Below are 17,810 nucleotides of genomic sequence, written 5' to 3'. Positions count from 1 at the left end.
CCCCCCCATAACTGCTCTTCCAATAGTGTTATTACTCCTTTCCTTTAGACTTTGAAAGCCATGGTGGAGGAGAGGTACCAGCAGGCAAAGGTGAAGGCCAAAGAGCTTGTGGCAAGGTCCTCTGCAGTGAGCATTACAGCAGACATGTGGACCAGCATCAACACAGATGCATACCTGGCAGTCACTTGTTATTTCATTGATGAGCAAACCTCTCTGCACTCAGCTGTGTTAGGTGTGCTCAATTTCCCTGACCCCCATACAGCTGAGAACATGGCTGCCGTTAAATCGGCACTCATGGCACAATGGGGCATTGGCACCAAAAGTTACGTGCCTTGTGGTGCAGCCAACATGGCTGCATGTGCCAGACACCTTCATCTCTCATAGTGAAGAAGGCTCTGGCAGAGAACACTGAGCTGTCTGACATCTGTCTTCAGTGTAGGAGTATAGTTGGCTACTTCAAAAGCAGTACGACTGCAAAAGTGAATTCCTTTATTACACAGCAGTATTCAAATTAATGCTGAATGACTTTAATAATGTTTTGTTTCCCATTTTATTTTTTTATAGACAAGGCTGACACAGGTTCAGGAGCAAATGAAGCCTACAGAGCCTGTGCTGAAGCTCATTCAAGAGGTAACTTGACATCCATAACTGCTTCCACTCTCCTTTCAAACAATAATGACCTTTTATTTTCAGGTGGAGACACGCTGGAACAGCACCTTCCACATGCTGCAGCGCATGTACAACCTCAGGGAAGCCGTAGGAGCAGCCCTGGCAGGCCTTGACACTGACATTATCCCACCAGTTGAGGCTCATTTCTGAGAGTCTGCAGGTGCTGTCCCCATTCAATGATGCCACCGTAGAGCTCTCAGAGGAGAGGAGAGTGTCTGGGTCCAAGGTCATACCACTTTTGGCCATGCTGCACCACACCTTGGAGGATGACATGGGAGCCATATAAATGGAGCAGAGCAAAGCAATGGCTGAGTGTCTTAAAAAGCAACCGAGGGACAAGCTCTACAACCTCCAAGCCATGAGCATCATGTCACTGGCAACACTGCTGGATCCCAAGTTTGTATCAGTTGTCTGTTTTTCTCATCTGTCTACTAGTACCAACAAATGAGCAACTGCCTCTTGTTGAACAGTTCACAACTGCAATGAGTCTCATTGTCATTTGCAGGTACAAGAAGATAGGCTTCTTTAGCCCCAATAAAGCACAAGAGGCTGAGAGGAGGCTCACAGCTGACTGTGCGACAGTGATCCGGCAAAGGGCATCTTCCCCCTCCTCCTCTTCATCAACACAACCGGGCACATCAGAAGCTTCCCAGCCTGTGGCGCCAGGTAATATTCGACACATTCTAATGGTGTTAATTGAGCAATGGGAAATGAGCGGCAGTGCATTATTGTGGGATAAGGCATTCTTTTGCTCCCATCTCTACGATGGGCAGCCAGAACTGCCTGTTGGCTGTTAGTCTGTTTGTTGTGTCTTAGGTGACAAACTGTGGCGGCGATTGGACCACACAGTCATGCAGAGAAGGACCCAGAGTGATGCAGATGCGACTGTGGAGGTCCACACTTACCTGGGGGAACCGAACATAAGCAGGGTGTCAAACCCTCTGGACTACTGGGAGCTGCACAAACCTCTACAAACTAGCAATTACCTTCCTCTGTACCCCGGGCTCATCCGTCCCTTGCGAAAGAATATTTTCAAAAGCAGGAGAAATCCTATGTAAAAGAAGAAACCGTTTGAAGCCCAAAACTTTGGAAATGCTAGTTTTCCTAAATAAAAATGAATGAAATGTGTTCCTTGTTCATATGTCAAAGTCTAAAAAAAACAAAACAAATAGAGCAATCATTCTTTCAAGTACCACACGCACATTCATTCACATCACAACTCCCTGCCCTTTTGACCCCATCAAATCTATGGTATCATTTTAATCACTCTGTCTGTCATGACATTTATTGTCCACATGATGGCGCAATAGAGCAAATGAAGCCTCATGATGCTTCGGCCCAGGAGCAAAGCAGTTGGATGGAAGGCCTCATTGCTTCATGATGCTTAATTTTCCCATGACTACTGTTTACACGACGTCTCGCACAGGTACCTTAAGTCAGTGGTCCTCAACCCTGGTCCTCGGGGACCGGTATCCAGCCTGTTTTCCATGTCTCCCGCAGCTAACACAGGTGATTCATATCATCAGCTAATTAGCAAGCTCTGGAGAAGCCTGATAACGATTCCCACTTGTGTTGGCTGCGGGAGACATGGAAAACAGGCTGGATACCGGTCCCCGAGGACCAGGGTTGAGGACCACTGATTTAGAGTGCCGATGTCAATAACTGATAAGTAAGCCGATAATTATTTGCAAAATTAACTTGAATACAAATATACTTTATAGTCTTTCAATTAGTCTAACATATTTAATACATTGTGTAAAGCACCGTCAAGCTGAATTTTATTGATATCTCTGCTTCAAAGACAACCAGTAACTCATTTTGAGTTTGCCAACACAAAACAGTCATGTTTAAAAACTGCAACAAAAAACTGTGATGGTAAAATTTTGGGCAGACACAGTAAACACAGGTGATTCATATCATCGGCTAATCAGCCATCTCTGGAGAAGGCTGATAACGATCTCCACCTGTGTTGGCTGTGGGAGACATAGAAAACAGGCTGGATACCGGTCCCTGAGGATCAGGGTTGAGGACCACTGTTGTACTGTATATACAAAGGGTCTGTGAGGCCATCCATCAGCATGTTCCTTGGAACATCAATTGACATTGAAGCAGCGTTAATGGATGGTGCCAAGTTTGTTTTCTGTCTACTGCTGATTATAGGCTCGCTTTTTGCAACACATGTCTTGTTTGCATTTGATACACTCTTCACACTTTGCACTCAACACATGTGGACAAACGATCATTCACACTTACATTCAAATCAATGGACAACAGCTGACAGGCATGTCTCACATGTGGAAAGAAAACGGAGAAACCCTCCTTATACAATGAGCCGAGCATATTGATAATGGGATGGTTTGAATCAGTCCAAAAAAAAAGAAGAAATTGTAGGAGGAAAAAAAGTTGTAATTTTGGCTTTTATTTTGAAATGTAAAAATGTGGTAGGGATAAGCGGAACAGTTTTAAGTAGGAATTGTTTTTGAATCAGTCAAAAAAAAAGTTAAAATTAGAGGAAAAAATCTTTTGAAATTTTGTCATTGTGTGTGGCTCACTGGTAGAGTGGTCATCTACCAACCCGGGGGTTGTGGGTTCGGTCCCATGCCATTGTGACCCTGTCGAAGTATCCTTGAGCAAGACACTGAACCCCCAGCTGCTCCTGATGCTGCGTCATCAGTAGGTCAATGAGTAGTCGAATGTAAAGCGCTTTGAAGGCCTTGTAAGGTGGAAAAACGCTATACTGTATATGTAAATGAAGTACCATTTAAAGTTGGAACTGTTTGAATAGGTTAAAAAAAATCTTAATTTTGGGTTTTTATTTTGAAAATTTTGGTGGTATGTATTAGGGTACGAGAGGACCATTGGGGATGCCTAATCACAAGAATCCAGCGTGTACCTAATGTTTTGGCCATTATGTCTGCCCCAAGGGGACGGCAACACACGAGAATCTGCGGCGTACCTAATGTTTTGGCCAATGTGGCCGTCCCATTTGGGACTCCCGCACACAAAAATCCGGAGCGTACCTAATCACGAGACACATGAGAATCCAGGGTGTAACTGATATTTTGATCATTTTAGACACCTCATTAGATACACAAGAAGCGGAACAATTTAAAGTTGGAACGTTTTGATTCGGTCAGAAATTTTGCCCACCCCTACTCTAATAGTTTGCTCTCCAAGTTGCAATTCCATCCATCCATCCATCTTCTGTACCACTTGACTTATTCAATTAATTAAATGTTAAATTTGATTAATGTTATGAAAACCGACCAACAACTATGTTTACATTTGAAACAAATCTAAATCCAAATGCACAACTTGGTTCGAGACAAAGAGGCCTACACACACACCATCTCCAACACACACATCAATACACTTGATTGATTTAGACTTGCCTGCATATTTGGCCTCACATTCAATGTGTGTGTTTCTACACATTGGAGCTCGTGAGCCTATAAAAGCACTTGTCAGAGGGATGTCAATCCCAGATAAACACAGTGTAAGATACTTCGGAAAGAGAATTGCAAGGTTGCACGCATTACATTCAGTCCAGATCCATTTCCTCTATGAAGGCTTGTTTCTCCCTGCATGTCCAAGCTGCTTGAGTCCCGTGGGGCTCACCTGAGCAGGCCTATGGTCCCCTAACATGGCGGCAATCAGGGCCTCCGGTGCCGTAACCCCACTGCCCGGAGACACAGGGCTCCGGGGACTGAGCGGGCTGACGGCCGGGGACGACAAAGAGCCGGTGGAAAAGAGTCGTTCCTTTCTAGAGGCGGTGCACGGTGAGCGGCTACCTGTCTCTTTGGGCAGGGGACACAGGCTGAGGCCTTGCAGGGAGGGGAGGGGGTTGGACGAGAGAGCCGGCACGGCGGGGCTGCAGCTGCGCAAGTGACGGCAGTGATGATGCTTAATGGGTTTGGGACTCGGGCTGCGGGAGTTCGGAGCCAGCAGGACGAGGGTGCTGTCGTCTTCCGAGCTTATCTCGGAGCCGTCCGAACGGTGCGCTGACGGGCTGTGGATTGGAAGCTTAATCTGTCCAGGAAGAAAATTGAATGCATTGCTGGTCATTCAAAAGACATAAATGCTAAAAGAATGTGCAACACTATATAAACAATGTAACTGCTTGCTTGCTTAATTGATTGTTTTTTAGTAAGTTTATACGTTAAAATAAAAACATTTCAAACTTCCTTCTATTTTCCTGTACGAGGCCCACAGATAAAAAAAAGTTTGGACACCCCTGTTATGAAGTACTTAAATTAAAATATCCAGATGAGGTGACATAATTCAGAATTCAAACAAAATGGTCAGCTAAAAAACATGTCTAAATTATTTTGTTAATATTATGTTTATCTTTGAATTAATTAATTAAACATTTTTGACAACAGGGTATGATAGTTTTGGAAATTTCATTATAGTTAGTTTATATTTCGTTTTTGAGTTGTTTTTTTTAAAATTTAGTTAGTTTTGATTAGTTTTCAGTGCACCGTTGTTAGTTTTTATTAGTTTTAGTTATTTAATTTTTTTAAATGCTTAATTTTAGTTTAGTTTTCATTTTCATTTTAAAAAAAAGTGTATTACTTGTGTGCAAAATTTAATAAATACTATGGTAAAATGAAAAAAGTAAGACACTTCTTACCTAGCGTTGTGTTTCTATATTTTATAAAATGAAAAAGCAGGCAAGGCAAACCATGGGAGCCAAAAGTCAAATATGCAAAATTGTCGCCTAGGAGCGATGTCATCTGAGTGTGCTTTTCTATTGGCTGCTGCTAGATGACATCGCTTTTGTGTGACACACTTTCAAATCCTTATTCCGGTTAATATCAAAACAAATATATTTAAATCACATTTAAAATCAACCCCAAAAGCTCATGTATTAATTTAATTTCCAAGATAAAAACTAAGAACATTTTCGCTATAACTATAGTTAGTTTCAGTTAGTTTTAGTTTTTTAAAAGCATTTTTGTTTTTATTTTACTTCGTTAACAAAAATGTTTTTTGAATTTTAGTTCAAGTTACTTCATTAGTTGTATGTGACTTTTTAGTCTAAACATGACATTCTGATGATTACATTTGTGGAATATGAGTTACGAAGCAAAATCTAGCTGTTTTTATCCATCTCAGGGGGCGGCCATTTTGCCACTTGTTGTCGACTGAAGATGGCATCACAGTTGCTCATGGCTCAGGCAACGACCAATCACAGCTCACCTGTGCTCTGAAGCTGAGCTGTGATTGGTGAAGGTAATGACAAGTTTGCTCTATATTATTTATTTGCTTCTTACTAACAAAACTATGAGATTCATTTTTCAAAAATCATTTCCAGTTTAAGGGCGTTATTATAGATTGATTAAATTGTAATTTTTGCCAAAATCTGGCATTTCCTTTGAAGTGTGATAACTTAGTCATTTATGAATATTTTTTTCACTTTCAACCGCTCAAAATGTTCACTGGCATCAGACCTATCTATTCATATATAGTTGTTTTTTTAAAAGTTTTTTTTAATGCCCTCTATGGACAATAATAGCAGTATTATGCTAATAGCAAGACTAACTATGCTGTATATATATATAAAATAAAATACTAATTTGAATATTTCATATGACATAGTTAGAGGCTCAAACAAGGTCATAAGTCATAACAATATAATTTTTTTATGCATACCCAGTTTTTCACAATGGCATTTTTCTGAATGGCACAAAACTCTTGTAATTTTGCCAAAATAAGGCATTTCCTTTGAAGTGAGATAACTATTTTCATGTTTATGACTCATCAAAAAAGCGATTGCATCAGTAATCACGGAAAATGCATTATAACACATCAGGTTTATAGCATATCAAAAACTGTCATTTATAATGGAAGTCAATGAGCCAAAATCCGGCATTATTACAACAACTACGTGTGAATCTCCTCCTCCTGTTTGGTAATAGTTATAAATTACAGCATGGCGCCAATTTGAACTTCTACATGTTTTAACAATCCTGGTGAAATTTCAGGTCCCTAGTGTATTTTTTTCAAATGCTTTTTCTTTGATGAAAAACAGAAAAGCATAAAAATGCCAGAAAATGGACAAATAACATCCAGGGGTTAATACGTTTTGTAGAAACTTTATTTGGACATTGTTATTTACGTCGCAACGCATTCAGTGCGTAGTGACGTATAATGGCGGCCTGTCGCTGCCGAGCAATGTGAAACGTCTATAAAGAAAGCAAGGTAAGCCTCCGTATCATTCCTAAAGAAACACTACGTGATTGGGAGAGTCACCATCCTCCACGCCGTGCTCTCGTCATTCACCAGACCCTTTAGGAACGCTACGGAGAATGAATTTGCTTTCCGGCGCCATTCACTAAACCACTACGCACTGAATGCGTTGCGACGTAAATAACAATGGCGGCGTACGTCCAAATAAAATAACTGGAAATTATTTTTGAAAAATGAATCTCCTAGTTATGTCAGTAACAACCAAATAAATAATATAGAGCAAACTTGTCATTACAGTCGTGGATCCTTTTTAGAAAGGGCATTCATTGGTGTAATAGCAATACACTATACCTGGATGTTTGTTGACAATCCAACAATGCTGTTCATATTATGACTGTAGAAGCCAAGGATGTATTCACAATCCTCTCTTGGAAAGTCCTCCTCTGAAAAAGACACCTGGAAAGTGGGGACAGACATGATCCCTAAATCCATGAAAATTATTATGAAAATTATTATGAAAATGAATATGCGACCCACCTGCCCTGAATGTTCCGCCTTGGCCCACACATACGCTTAGTAATCTTTGTGGTGTCTGAATCCAACCTGTGTGCAGATGTAAATGTTGTTAGGTGACAACACAGGCAATCAAATGGAAATACTGTACAGAACAAAGCTTCTTACCTTGTATATTGCTACCCAGTCCCATGAGCTGCGATGATAATTGGACACAAATGTGAACTTAACTGTGGCATCGGAGACTTTGAACCATTCTTTGTTGGCCTGCAACTCCACCAGAGGCATGTCCACCCGGAATGGGAACTACCACACAGAAGAAAAAATCATAAATAAAGCTGCAACATTAAGAAAACAAAACCATTAAAAAAAAAAAAAAACTTTTTTTTCCGAAATCCTCCATAGGAATGAATGGGTCAAAATCCCCCATAGGAATGAATGGGTCGAAATCCCCCATAGGAATGAATGGATCACACTCACGGTTTAGGGGTAGAGTTCGCCAGTCGGCGAGCTGGCGAACTCAGTAACAGGGTTAGTTTTTCACTTAGATCGTTGGGGTGACGACCGGGGCCTCTCCCCGCTGGGCCTGGGGTTCGGGGATGCCGCCCGTCCTCCGGTGCCCCCATCTCCCCTTCTGCCCCTGGTGTTCCGTCCCTCCGCGTGGTGGGGTGGGCGCGGGTGCCCTCTCCGCTCCGCTGCCCGGGCCCCTCTTCGGCGCAGATGCCTGGGCGCGGTGTGTCCCCGGGGTCTGGGGGTCGGGGGCTGTCGGTGGGTGGTGGTGGGGGCGGGGGCGGCTTGGTTGGGGGGTGGTGGTGGTGGGGGTGCGTCTGGGGATTTGGGGACCTGGGGGCGGTTGGGGCTGGGTTGGGGTGGATGGCGGGGGCGGGGGGGTCATGGGGGGAGTGGGGGTTGTGGGCCGGTGGGGTGCCTGGTGGGCCTGCAGTGCCCCGTCCTGCTGCGTTGGGTTGGGGGCGCGGGCCGCGTTGGGGTGGGGGGCGCTCCTGCTCCTGGGTTTGCTCTCCGGCCGGTGGCCCCTGCGGGGCCCGGGGGTCGTCCTTTGGTGCTGCCGCGGCCTGGGGGGCCCTGAGGTGTTGCGCTTGCTCTGTCCTGGCGGGGGTCGACGGCTCCCCTCTTTGGTGGAGATTTTCATGCATGCCAGATCCACCACACCAGCATCTATCGAAACTCAGACACAATTTGTTTCTCCCTCAGGTCATTGATTCGGTGGAGGCGGGTATCTGTGGATCTCACTCTGCTTCGTCTGTCCTTTCTACCTTTCCTCAGTTTCTCCTTCGGGCCCTTGAGGTCTCCCTGATTTGTTGGAATTTAGATGTCTCTGGGGTTGGTGAAGGATTCTGGTTAGTGGCCCGGTGGGTGGTGTCTGGTCGGTGCTGGGCTTCGCTTTTCTTTCTTTTCTTTGGTCCCTCTTCGGGTCTCCTGGCGGCCCCACGACTCTGGCTGGATTTTGAAGTGTTCGGTTTAGGTGAACGGTATGGGAATTCTTTTTTTTTTTTTACACGCACGCATGCACGCACGCACACACACACACACATACCAAAAAAATAAAAAAAATAAAAAAAAACTGCAAGCCAGGACCCACACTACTCATTTCCTATAGGTAATTTAAAATACTTAGGCATAAAAATCTCACCTAAATTAACTGATTTAATTCATTTAAACTTTTCTCCACTTCTGGATAACATTTATAGTGACTTGGAGCGCTGGAATAATCTTCCTATTTCTCTAATAGGACGAATAGCCACCATTAAAATGAAAGTTTTACCTAAAATAAACTATTTTTTCTCAATGATTCCATTTAAACCTACGGCTAAATGGTTCCAGTTGTTGGACTCAGCCGTAACAAAATTTTACTGGAATAAAAAAAAAAGCAAAGATTAGTCTATCTACTCTTCAGAAAAGCAAATCCAAAGGTGGTCTAGAGGTACCAAATTTTATGTACTACTATATAGCTAACCAGCTACAATATATCGTTCTATGGGCACAACCCAACAGAGACACTAACTGTTGGTTGGAACTAGAACAGAAGGATTGTAATAACCTCAGACTTCGAGATTTACTCTTTATTACAACATCGATTAAGCGTCATAATTGTTTTAAAAACCCAATGATTTCCGCCACCGTGACTGCCTGGTGGAAGGCACTAGAATTGACAAAAGCCCAAGTGGAGCCCTGTGGACTTTCTCCCCTATGGCATAACCCCGACTTTCAACTTAACAACCAACCGTTTCATTTAGCTGTGTGATAGATATAGATATAGATATATATAGATATAGATATAGATATATATATATATAACCCTTTTTGAGCAGTAAGGTCTTACTGACTGTCCTTGTATTTGATCTATTTTAGCATATAAGAGGCAATGAATGTGAAAAGGAAAGTGTACATACATTATGTGTTGTGTCATACATAAAAAGCAAGCAGTAGTTTCCCCAAACAACAGGGAAATTAATGTGTTTTGGAGCGTTAGCAGAAATCACAGAGGCAATGAATCACTGTTAATAGTAAAATGCAAACACTTTGAAATATATAATCGCAACTAATAGTTATGATGCAGAACACATAAACAACAGCTTAATTTACTTTTAGTCATAAAAGTCCACATTTTACACCCTGAATAGACCTGAATGGCTACAAGCTGGGCTTAACACAGGCATTGAAAAAAACAAAAACAAACATTGCTGATAGTTTCTCACCTACTAAACATAATTATTGGCCTTGCATACTAATAAAAAGAGGAGGAATGTTCACAGCCAAGCCATTATTTTTTGTTTTTTGGTAATCTGTCCATGTTTCTGCAATTTTAGAGCGTGTTTACTTTTTAAATCTGCAACGTGTTCTCCTGTGATTTGGTGTTGCTATCTTATCTGTATTTGTATATCTTGTTGTTCCCAGTCTCCTGTTTACACACGTGAGACACAAGCATGAAAACAATGTCCTTTAATGTCTTGTGTCCTTGACTGTAATAACTTAACATAAATTAAAATGAATCATGGGTCTCATGACACCATAATTCCAATAGTGGGAGAGTTCTGCTGTGACCTTGCTCAATTAGATGAAATGTTTTTGTCTGGTTTCTTTCTAGACACCTTTTAATATCATATTTTAGATTTAGGTGTATTGTTGTAGACCAATGAAGGCTCTTTTGTCTTCTGTGGCACTTGATATAATGTAATGGTGAATGGAGTAGGCCATTAGCTAATGATAGGCCACTGTCAGAAAGTGGATGTACAAATAATAGAGAATGGCTCATTTGAAGATAAGGGTACAAGATGAAAAAAATGGAAAATGGTCGGAGAGACCACATCAATAGTTTATGGGAAGAAAAAGTATTTATATCAATGCATTAGCACAGTGAATGATTCGGGGCCATTTTGTTTACTCGTGTACTATGATTCTATACAAAGACGGACAAGAAACAAAGACATTTGTGAATTAAACCAAACTTGGCTGAACCACAAAATCCCCAAAGCTGCAAAGGGAAGCAGCCCGCAGTCTACACCACACACACTGCCAATACAATAACAACTATTGGACGAGACACACATTGGATCAGAATGACACAAACATAAACAATGCAGCACTCACCCAAATGTTGCCATCCTGGTGATAAGGTTTCCAGTTCCTTCCTGTGTCACTGTAGAGCAGACGGTAGCGTGTTGTCCAATCGGAACTGCTGTAGCGACCTTGTGTGGCTATGCCAGTCAGTTGCTTTCTGGAACCCAGGTCCACCTGCAGCCACTGGTAGTGATCACTATCGAGTGGAGACCATCCACCAGCACCTGAACCAACAGTTCATGACATAAAAAATGAGTTCAAGTTTGTAGAAGGCCCTTCTAACACATGATTGCAAGAAAACTCTCAAGTTAAATTAATAACAAAATGTAAAACACTGTAATGTTTAAACTGAACGTATGTACAACAGTACATGCTACAGTTTAGGGTGGGAAAAATATGTGAACCTTTGTAGTTAGTAACCAGTTGAGCCTTTGTTTGGTAGGAATAACCTCAATCAAACATTCTCCTTATGGCCAGATTCCTTTTTAGTCAGGCATCAGAACGGGCCACTCGGTAATTAAAAATACTTAGGCATAAAAATCTCACCTAAATTAACTGATTTAATTCATTTAAACTTTTCTCCACTTCTGGATAACATTTACAGTGACTTGGAGCGCTGGAATAATCTTCCTATTTCTCTAACAGGACGAATAGCCACCATTAAAATGAAAGTTTTACCCAAAATAAACTATTTTTTCTCAATGATTCCATTTAATCCTACGGCTAAATGGTTCCAGTTGTTGGACTCAGCCGTTACAAAATTTTACTGGAATAAAAAAAAAGCAAAGATTAGTCTATCTACTCTTCAGAAGAGTAAATCCAAAGGTGGTCTAGAGGCACCAAATTTTATGTACTACTATATAGCTAACCAGCTACAATATATCGTTCTATGGGCACAACCCAACAGAGACACTAACTGTTGGCTGGAACTAGAACAGAAGGATTGTAATAACCTCAGACTTCTAGATTTACTCTTTATTACAACATCGATTAAGCGGCATAATTGTTTTAAAAAGCCAATGATTTCCGCCACCCTGACTGCCCTGGTGGAAGGCACTAGAAATTACAAAAGCCCAAGTGGAGCCCTGTGGGCTTTCTCCCCTATGGCATAACCCCGACTTGTCTTTATCCATCTCAAAATGGGAGACAGACTTGTCTATAGCACCGTAATCTGACTTTTGGATTCAAGTTTGTGAAAACGCATTTAAAATGACAAAACACACAAATTTACAACTTATCCAATACAAAATTATTCACAGAACATACATTACTCAATATATGATGAAGAAAATGGGACTCTCAGACTCCGACATTTGTCTTCAATGTTTACAAAACACTACAGACACTTATGTTCATGCTTTATGGTTATGTACTCCGGTTATGTATTTCTGGACTAAAGTCTTAGAAAAACTTTCCGCTATTTTGGACTGTAGGATACCTTTATCTCCAAACTTGTGTTTGCTAGGTGACCTAACAACAACTGACTTACCACATAAACAATTTCAATCTACACTTGTAGCCCTTACTATCGCTAAAAAAACAATTCTTGTTAACTGGAAAAATAAACAAACTCTGAATATCGACCAATGGTCTAACCTCCTCATAAATCACATTTTAATGGAAAAAATATCTGCCTCAAATAAAAACCAAATATCAAAATTTATAGAAACATGGTCTACGTATATAGAATTTTTTATCCTAATTACGGTTACTTAATTCTGTCTGTTAGCGAGAGCCACTACATCATGATAACTTACATTGATGTTTCTGCATTTGGCAATTTATTATTATATTATATTATTAGTATGGGATTTTTTTTAATGGGCTTTAGGTGAACTGATGAATACACACACGCTCGCACGCACGCACGCACGCACACACACACACACACGCACATACACATACTCACCCACATACAAAAAAAAATAAATATATATATATATATATATATATATATACATATATATGTGTGTATATGTATATATATATGTATATATATTAAAAAAAAAAAAAACATTTATTAAATTTTTTTAAATTGATTTGTTTGTTTGTTTTTTTAAAAAAGGAGAGCAATGATGATGTCAAATCGAATGAACAATACTGAGCTCTCCTGAAAGAAAAAAATAAAAAAAATAAAATAAATAAATAATAAGAATAAAAAAAAAATTAAAAAAAAGGGAGAACAATGATGATGACATGTCAAATGATCAATACTGAGCTCTCCCCAAAGAAAAAAAAAAAGGAATGAATGGATCGAAATCCCCCATAGAAATGAATGGGTCGAAATCCCATTTCGGGTTATTATCTAAAGTACTATTAGTACCATATTACTTGGTATAAGTGGCTAATCAAGATTTGAGTACTTGTACTCGAAAGGTCTAAAAAAAAGTGGTATGAACATCCCTATTAAAAAGAAAAAGAGTAATATTACAATACTGTACTGTAATGATAAAATATTAGTAATACTGGTAATCATATTTTTTCCTCAAAGTTTTACAACTTCTGGAATTCAAACTTTCATCCTAATATTTCACAATATTCTCGTAAAGGTACGCTTTTTTTCTTGTAAATTGCCACTTTTTTTCTTCTTTTTTTTTGTTTTCTGTGGCTAATTTGCTCCTGATATTTCAACTTTATTTACGGAAAGTTCCAACTTTATTCTTATTAATTACACTTTTTCACTTTTTTTTTATTTTTACATTTTTTCTTTTCTGACATTACAACTTTATTATTTTTTATTTTTTCTCTTACATTACACCTTTACTGATTAAGTTGTAGCTTTATTAATCATTAAATTCTGACTTTGTCCTCATGAAATTCCCGCTTCATTCTCCCTATGTTAGTCTTGGAAAATTCTGACTTTAGAAGAAAAAAAACAGATCTCGAAGTACAACCATCATGACTAACTTTAAAACACAGAAGTGCTGTAGGCCTAAGTGTCCCTCAAAATGTTTTATTCCTAAAAAAGTAATACACAGTTTGAACATTGCGCTTAAATATTGGAAAATAAACAAAACTGTGCTTAAATAATAATTTAGGGAAAAAAAATACTGCACATGAACAGCTAAAAAAATAAATAAATGCGAATGTATGTACTACTCCTAATACTGAAATTTAATTTATAAAGCAATCAAATTTTAATAAACAAAAACATCATAGCAAATAGGTGACATATTCACTCACATGCAGGGAAAACATGGCCGACACAGGCTTGTGATCACTGACGGTGAATCCCATGTGGCTCTCATAAGTGTGCTGCGTCACTTTGGTGGCACCACCCAGCCAGGAGGTCAGACCCCTCTGAAGTGCTGCATTGTGGGTAGGAACGGGGGAGCCGGTGCGGCGGAGGCGCCAGAGGATACGATCGGTCCACGCGGGCTTCCTCTTTTTAGCGCTGAACCACATGTGGAAACATAAAAAAATGGCGGTTAGATGAAAGGGTAAGATTCTGATCCATCCGATTGATGAAGGGCAGACCTTGTGTCATAGGTGTGTGTGCCCACATCAAACTTATATGTAGGCGGGAATTTCAGTGGACCCTCCAAGAAGCCTTCCAGGATGGATTCTGTGCTTTTAGCCATGTTGAGCTGAGTAAAAAAAACAAAAGATAAAGCTCATACCAGGTCATATACACAATACTGCTCCACGTAAAGAACGCATCAAAATGATGATGATGAAGATCCTCACCTGATCTCGCTCCCACAGTAGAGGAAGCTTATTGCTGTCAATCGCACACTTCACCACATGGATGTCATAGTCCTCAATTCGGAAATTTAAATCGCCGAACCAAAACACGACGCTAAAAAAACTGAAAATATTCCTTATAGTATTCAAACATTTTCATGTGTTTTTTTCTTAACAAAATCCACCCACTCGTGATCCAGCACGCCGGTGGCAGCCCCGCCTTCAAACTGCTGCTGCTGCAGGATGCTCTCAAAGTCCTCCATCCTCTGCTCCAGGTTCCTCATGTGAGCGGGTAGATGACAGTTGAGGAAGCACACGGGGTGTCCAAACACGCTCATCCTTGCACTCACGCCACCTTTGTTACCCTGCAGGGAGTGCACAGAGCAGCAACGTCTGGAATAGTATGAAAAGCACCAACACATCCTCATAAATTCATTGACTTTTTTTTTTAAGGGTTTAAAGTTTAATGTAAAGCTTAACATAAAACAAAGGGAATTGCACGTTGTTTACTGTATTTAAAACAACCATATACAGTATCTGCGTTATTAAACCCAAGATAATGTAACAATACTCATTGACATAAATTCATTATCTTTCGCGCAGAACAATATCATTGCAGTTTACAGAGCAGTAACTCGTGACCATCTTCTGTAATGTTTGTATAATACTGCCCCCATGGGGTCAAAGTGCACACATCAGAAGGAGCAGCATATTGTCGTTTGAATTGAAACAAAATGTGGCAAAGACTGTTCAGTTATTGACATTCTATTTAATTAGGTTACTACAGAAAGTACAATATGATAGTGTAATTTTTCTTACTTTTACTTTACTTCACTCTTCTGTGAGGAAAGTCACACTCTGACATATCCACACTCACGTGCAAAACACCTGCTGGCGTGCTTCACCTTTCAAAGCCTGCTTGACGTGCTCGTTGCACCGTACTGACGTTATCACGCCATAGCAAATTGTGCAAGGTCATAAATTGAAGAGCAGCGTGGCACGTACCCAACATCCGCCGAGTCCTGTACGAGTGCTCTGCGTCTGCACGCCTCGGAGGAACGGAAGATGGATGAATTTGGAGAAGACTAGCAGCAGCACGCCCTGCATCCGCTGGGATGCCACCTAGTCAAAAACAGTAACACTAATTAAAACAATCGTTTACAAAAAAGTAGGCCATCACTGATTTTTTTAAGTACTTTGTTCACTTTGACACACAAGAGTCAGGTCAAAAAAATTCTTTATAGTAATTAAGCTGCAAATTCCACCCCTTTTAACAATCTCAGGGGGCGGCCATTTTGCCACACTCAGTCAATAGCAAGTGGTAAAATGGCCGTCCCCCTAATATAGCTATACGTGTGGATTTTGCTGCTTAATTCATATTCCACACATACAATTTTAATCACAATACCATGTTTAGACAAGTAGAGCCACGTAAAACATATTATTGTAAATTTAAAAATAATAATAATTTGGGGTTTAACAATGGAATTCATTTTATTACATTTTTAAAGAATTAATTATTTTTTTAATAGTATGATTTTTTAATAATAAAAAATGAAACCACAATATTATAGTTTTATATTTGTTTTTAAGTGGTACTTGGATCAAATATTTTGAGAACCCCTGCTTTAAACAACAAATTTTATCTAATTTTGTAAGTTTTTCCCCCCACCGTGATTCTGTTTATAAATACACAAATGTAGTTAAGCTAATGAGTGATGAGTCTACCAACCAAGACATATCCAAAAGGACTAAGCGTGTCCATGCAGAGTTCACTCCACTGATCTGAGAAAAGAGCATCCTTCAGCCGCTTGTTGATCATGGAGTTCACCTCCTGGAGCCTGCAGTGTGAGTATTGAGATGGAACCCAAGAAAAACGGTCATCAGAAGAGCGACAGATGAGCGAGTGGGCACCCTGGCATGACCACCCTGCTTACCCAATGACAAACATGTCAACACTCCCATCTGACACATTAGGCCCAAACAGAGCGATGACATCATCCGGCGGGACGGCCGAGCCCACGTTCCATGTGGCGATGTGAACCCTGTGCCAGTGCACACGCCGCGTTAGCTTTCAGTTATAGTGAACGTGTAAACTCGTGCTCTAAGTACAGCTGGCTGGAGAGGGAAAAAAAAAGGTTAAACGTTATTAATCCCCCTTTTCACCTCAGTGATGTAAAAAGTGTTCTCTGTGCATTTCTTACATAACACAAACCAGGACAGCAAGTACTATATAGGTTACAGTGGACCCGGGCCTTCGATGGAGATTTAAGTTATTTAATCCACCTCTTGATAACAGCCGTTTTTTTCCCTCTTCTCGGGTTTGCGGTGAGGGAGGCTTGACTGATATTAGGGGGCAGGAGGAAATGAGAAAATAATTGATTTTCATCACTTTCTTTATTTAGAGGTTCTTGTTTTTACAATGAAAGGATGATAAACAGCATAAACATGCTCAATATAAAAATGCTTTTAACTATACTTGGCCAAAGAACATTCAACAAAATAATTAAGCTCAATTAACTTCTTAATATTGTTTAACTTCGTTTTATGAGGTTTGTATTTCATTCATCATTTTATTGTAACGGGTTAGGGTTAGTATTTGGTATTTTTATTTATTTGTTGTCCACCGTCCATGTGCAAGTGGTCCTTAGCATTTATTTAAAAAAATAAAATTAAATTCTTGAGGGCTTGCGAATGGGGAGAGGGTTGTGATTGTGATTGACAGCAGCAGTGAACGCTACTATCTAAATATTTTGCTATGCTAAAAAAATGAACCAAATGCTATGCTAATAAATCAATAAAATAAGTTTATTTAGTGTTAAGCATCCCTTTAAGTTTCAGAAGCAAAAAAAATTTCCTCAATATTCTGCTGTCTGTCTTGAGGTTTGAGAACATAGATCAATGATGAACTAAGATCCTCAAGTAAACACTAACCTCCAACCAGATAAAAATAGATAATTGTGACTCACGCCTGATTGTTCCGATCAAAAAAAGATCGGCTGCGAACGTATCAGCGGGAGCCCCTGATCTATATACAGTAAATGACTGGATAGCCGATAGGCCAAGACTTTTGAGGTCGCCATATTGCTCCTCCCAAGAAACGTTTCTCGGCATACGATCATATACATTTACAGTATCGAAAATTGGAGAACATTTGAGACAGTACTTAGTAA

General features: G+C 40.1%; 1 protein-coding gene across 1 annotated transcript in view; it reads right to left on the bottom strand.

Annotated features, from left to right (window-relative positions):
* Positions 1 to 3,111: 3,111 nt before the first annotated feature.
* The window catches only part of LOC144034165 (phosphatidylinositol 4,5-bisphosphate 5-phosphatase A-like), a 37,507-nt gene continuing 22,808 nt past the window's right edge, over positions 3,112 to 17,810 (bottom strand). Inside the window, 11 exon segments of the mRNA XM_077542736.1 lie at positions 3,112 to 4,698; positions 7,213 to 7,317; positions 7,399 to 7,464; positions 7,543 to 7,680; positions 14,137 to 14,347; positions 14,431 to 14,540; positions 14,641 to 14,752; positions 14,827 to 15,002; positions 15,643 to 15,759; positions 16,370 to 16,478; positions 16,575 to 16,682. Of these exon segments, the coding sequence (XP_077398862.1) occupies positions 4,231 to 4,698; positions 7,213 to 7,317; positions 7,399 to 7,464; positions 7,543 to 7,680; positions 14,137 to 14,347; positions 14,431 to 14,540; positions 14,641 to 14,752; positions 14,827 to 15,002; positions 15,643 to 15,759; positions 16,370 to 16,478; positions 16,575 to 16,588 (1,626 nt within the window). The 5' untranslated portion in view covers positions 16,589 to 16,682 and the 3' untranslated portion in view covers positions 3,112 to 4,230.

This window comes from Vanacampus margaritifer, chromosome 14, assembly GCF_051991255.1.
Source record: "Vanacampus margaritifer isolate UIUO_Vmar chromosome 14, RoL_Vmar_1.0, whole genome shotgun sequence".
NCBI classification, from domain to species: domain Eukaryota; kingdom Metazoa; phylum Chordata; class Actinopteri; order Syngnathiformes; family Syngnathidae; genus Vanacampus; species Vanacampus margaritifer.
The sequence above is the reverse complement of the archived record's forward strand: the minus strand, read 5'-3'. Positions and strand labels throughout refer to the sequence as shown.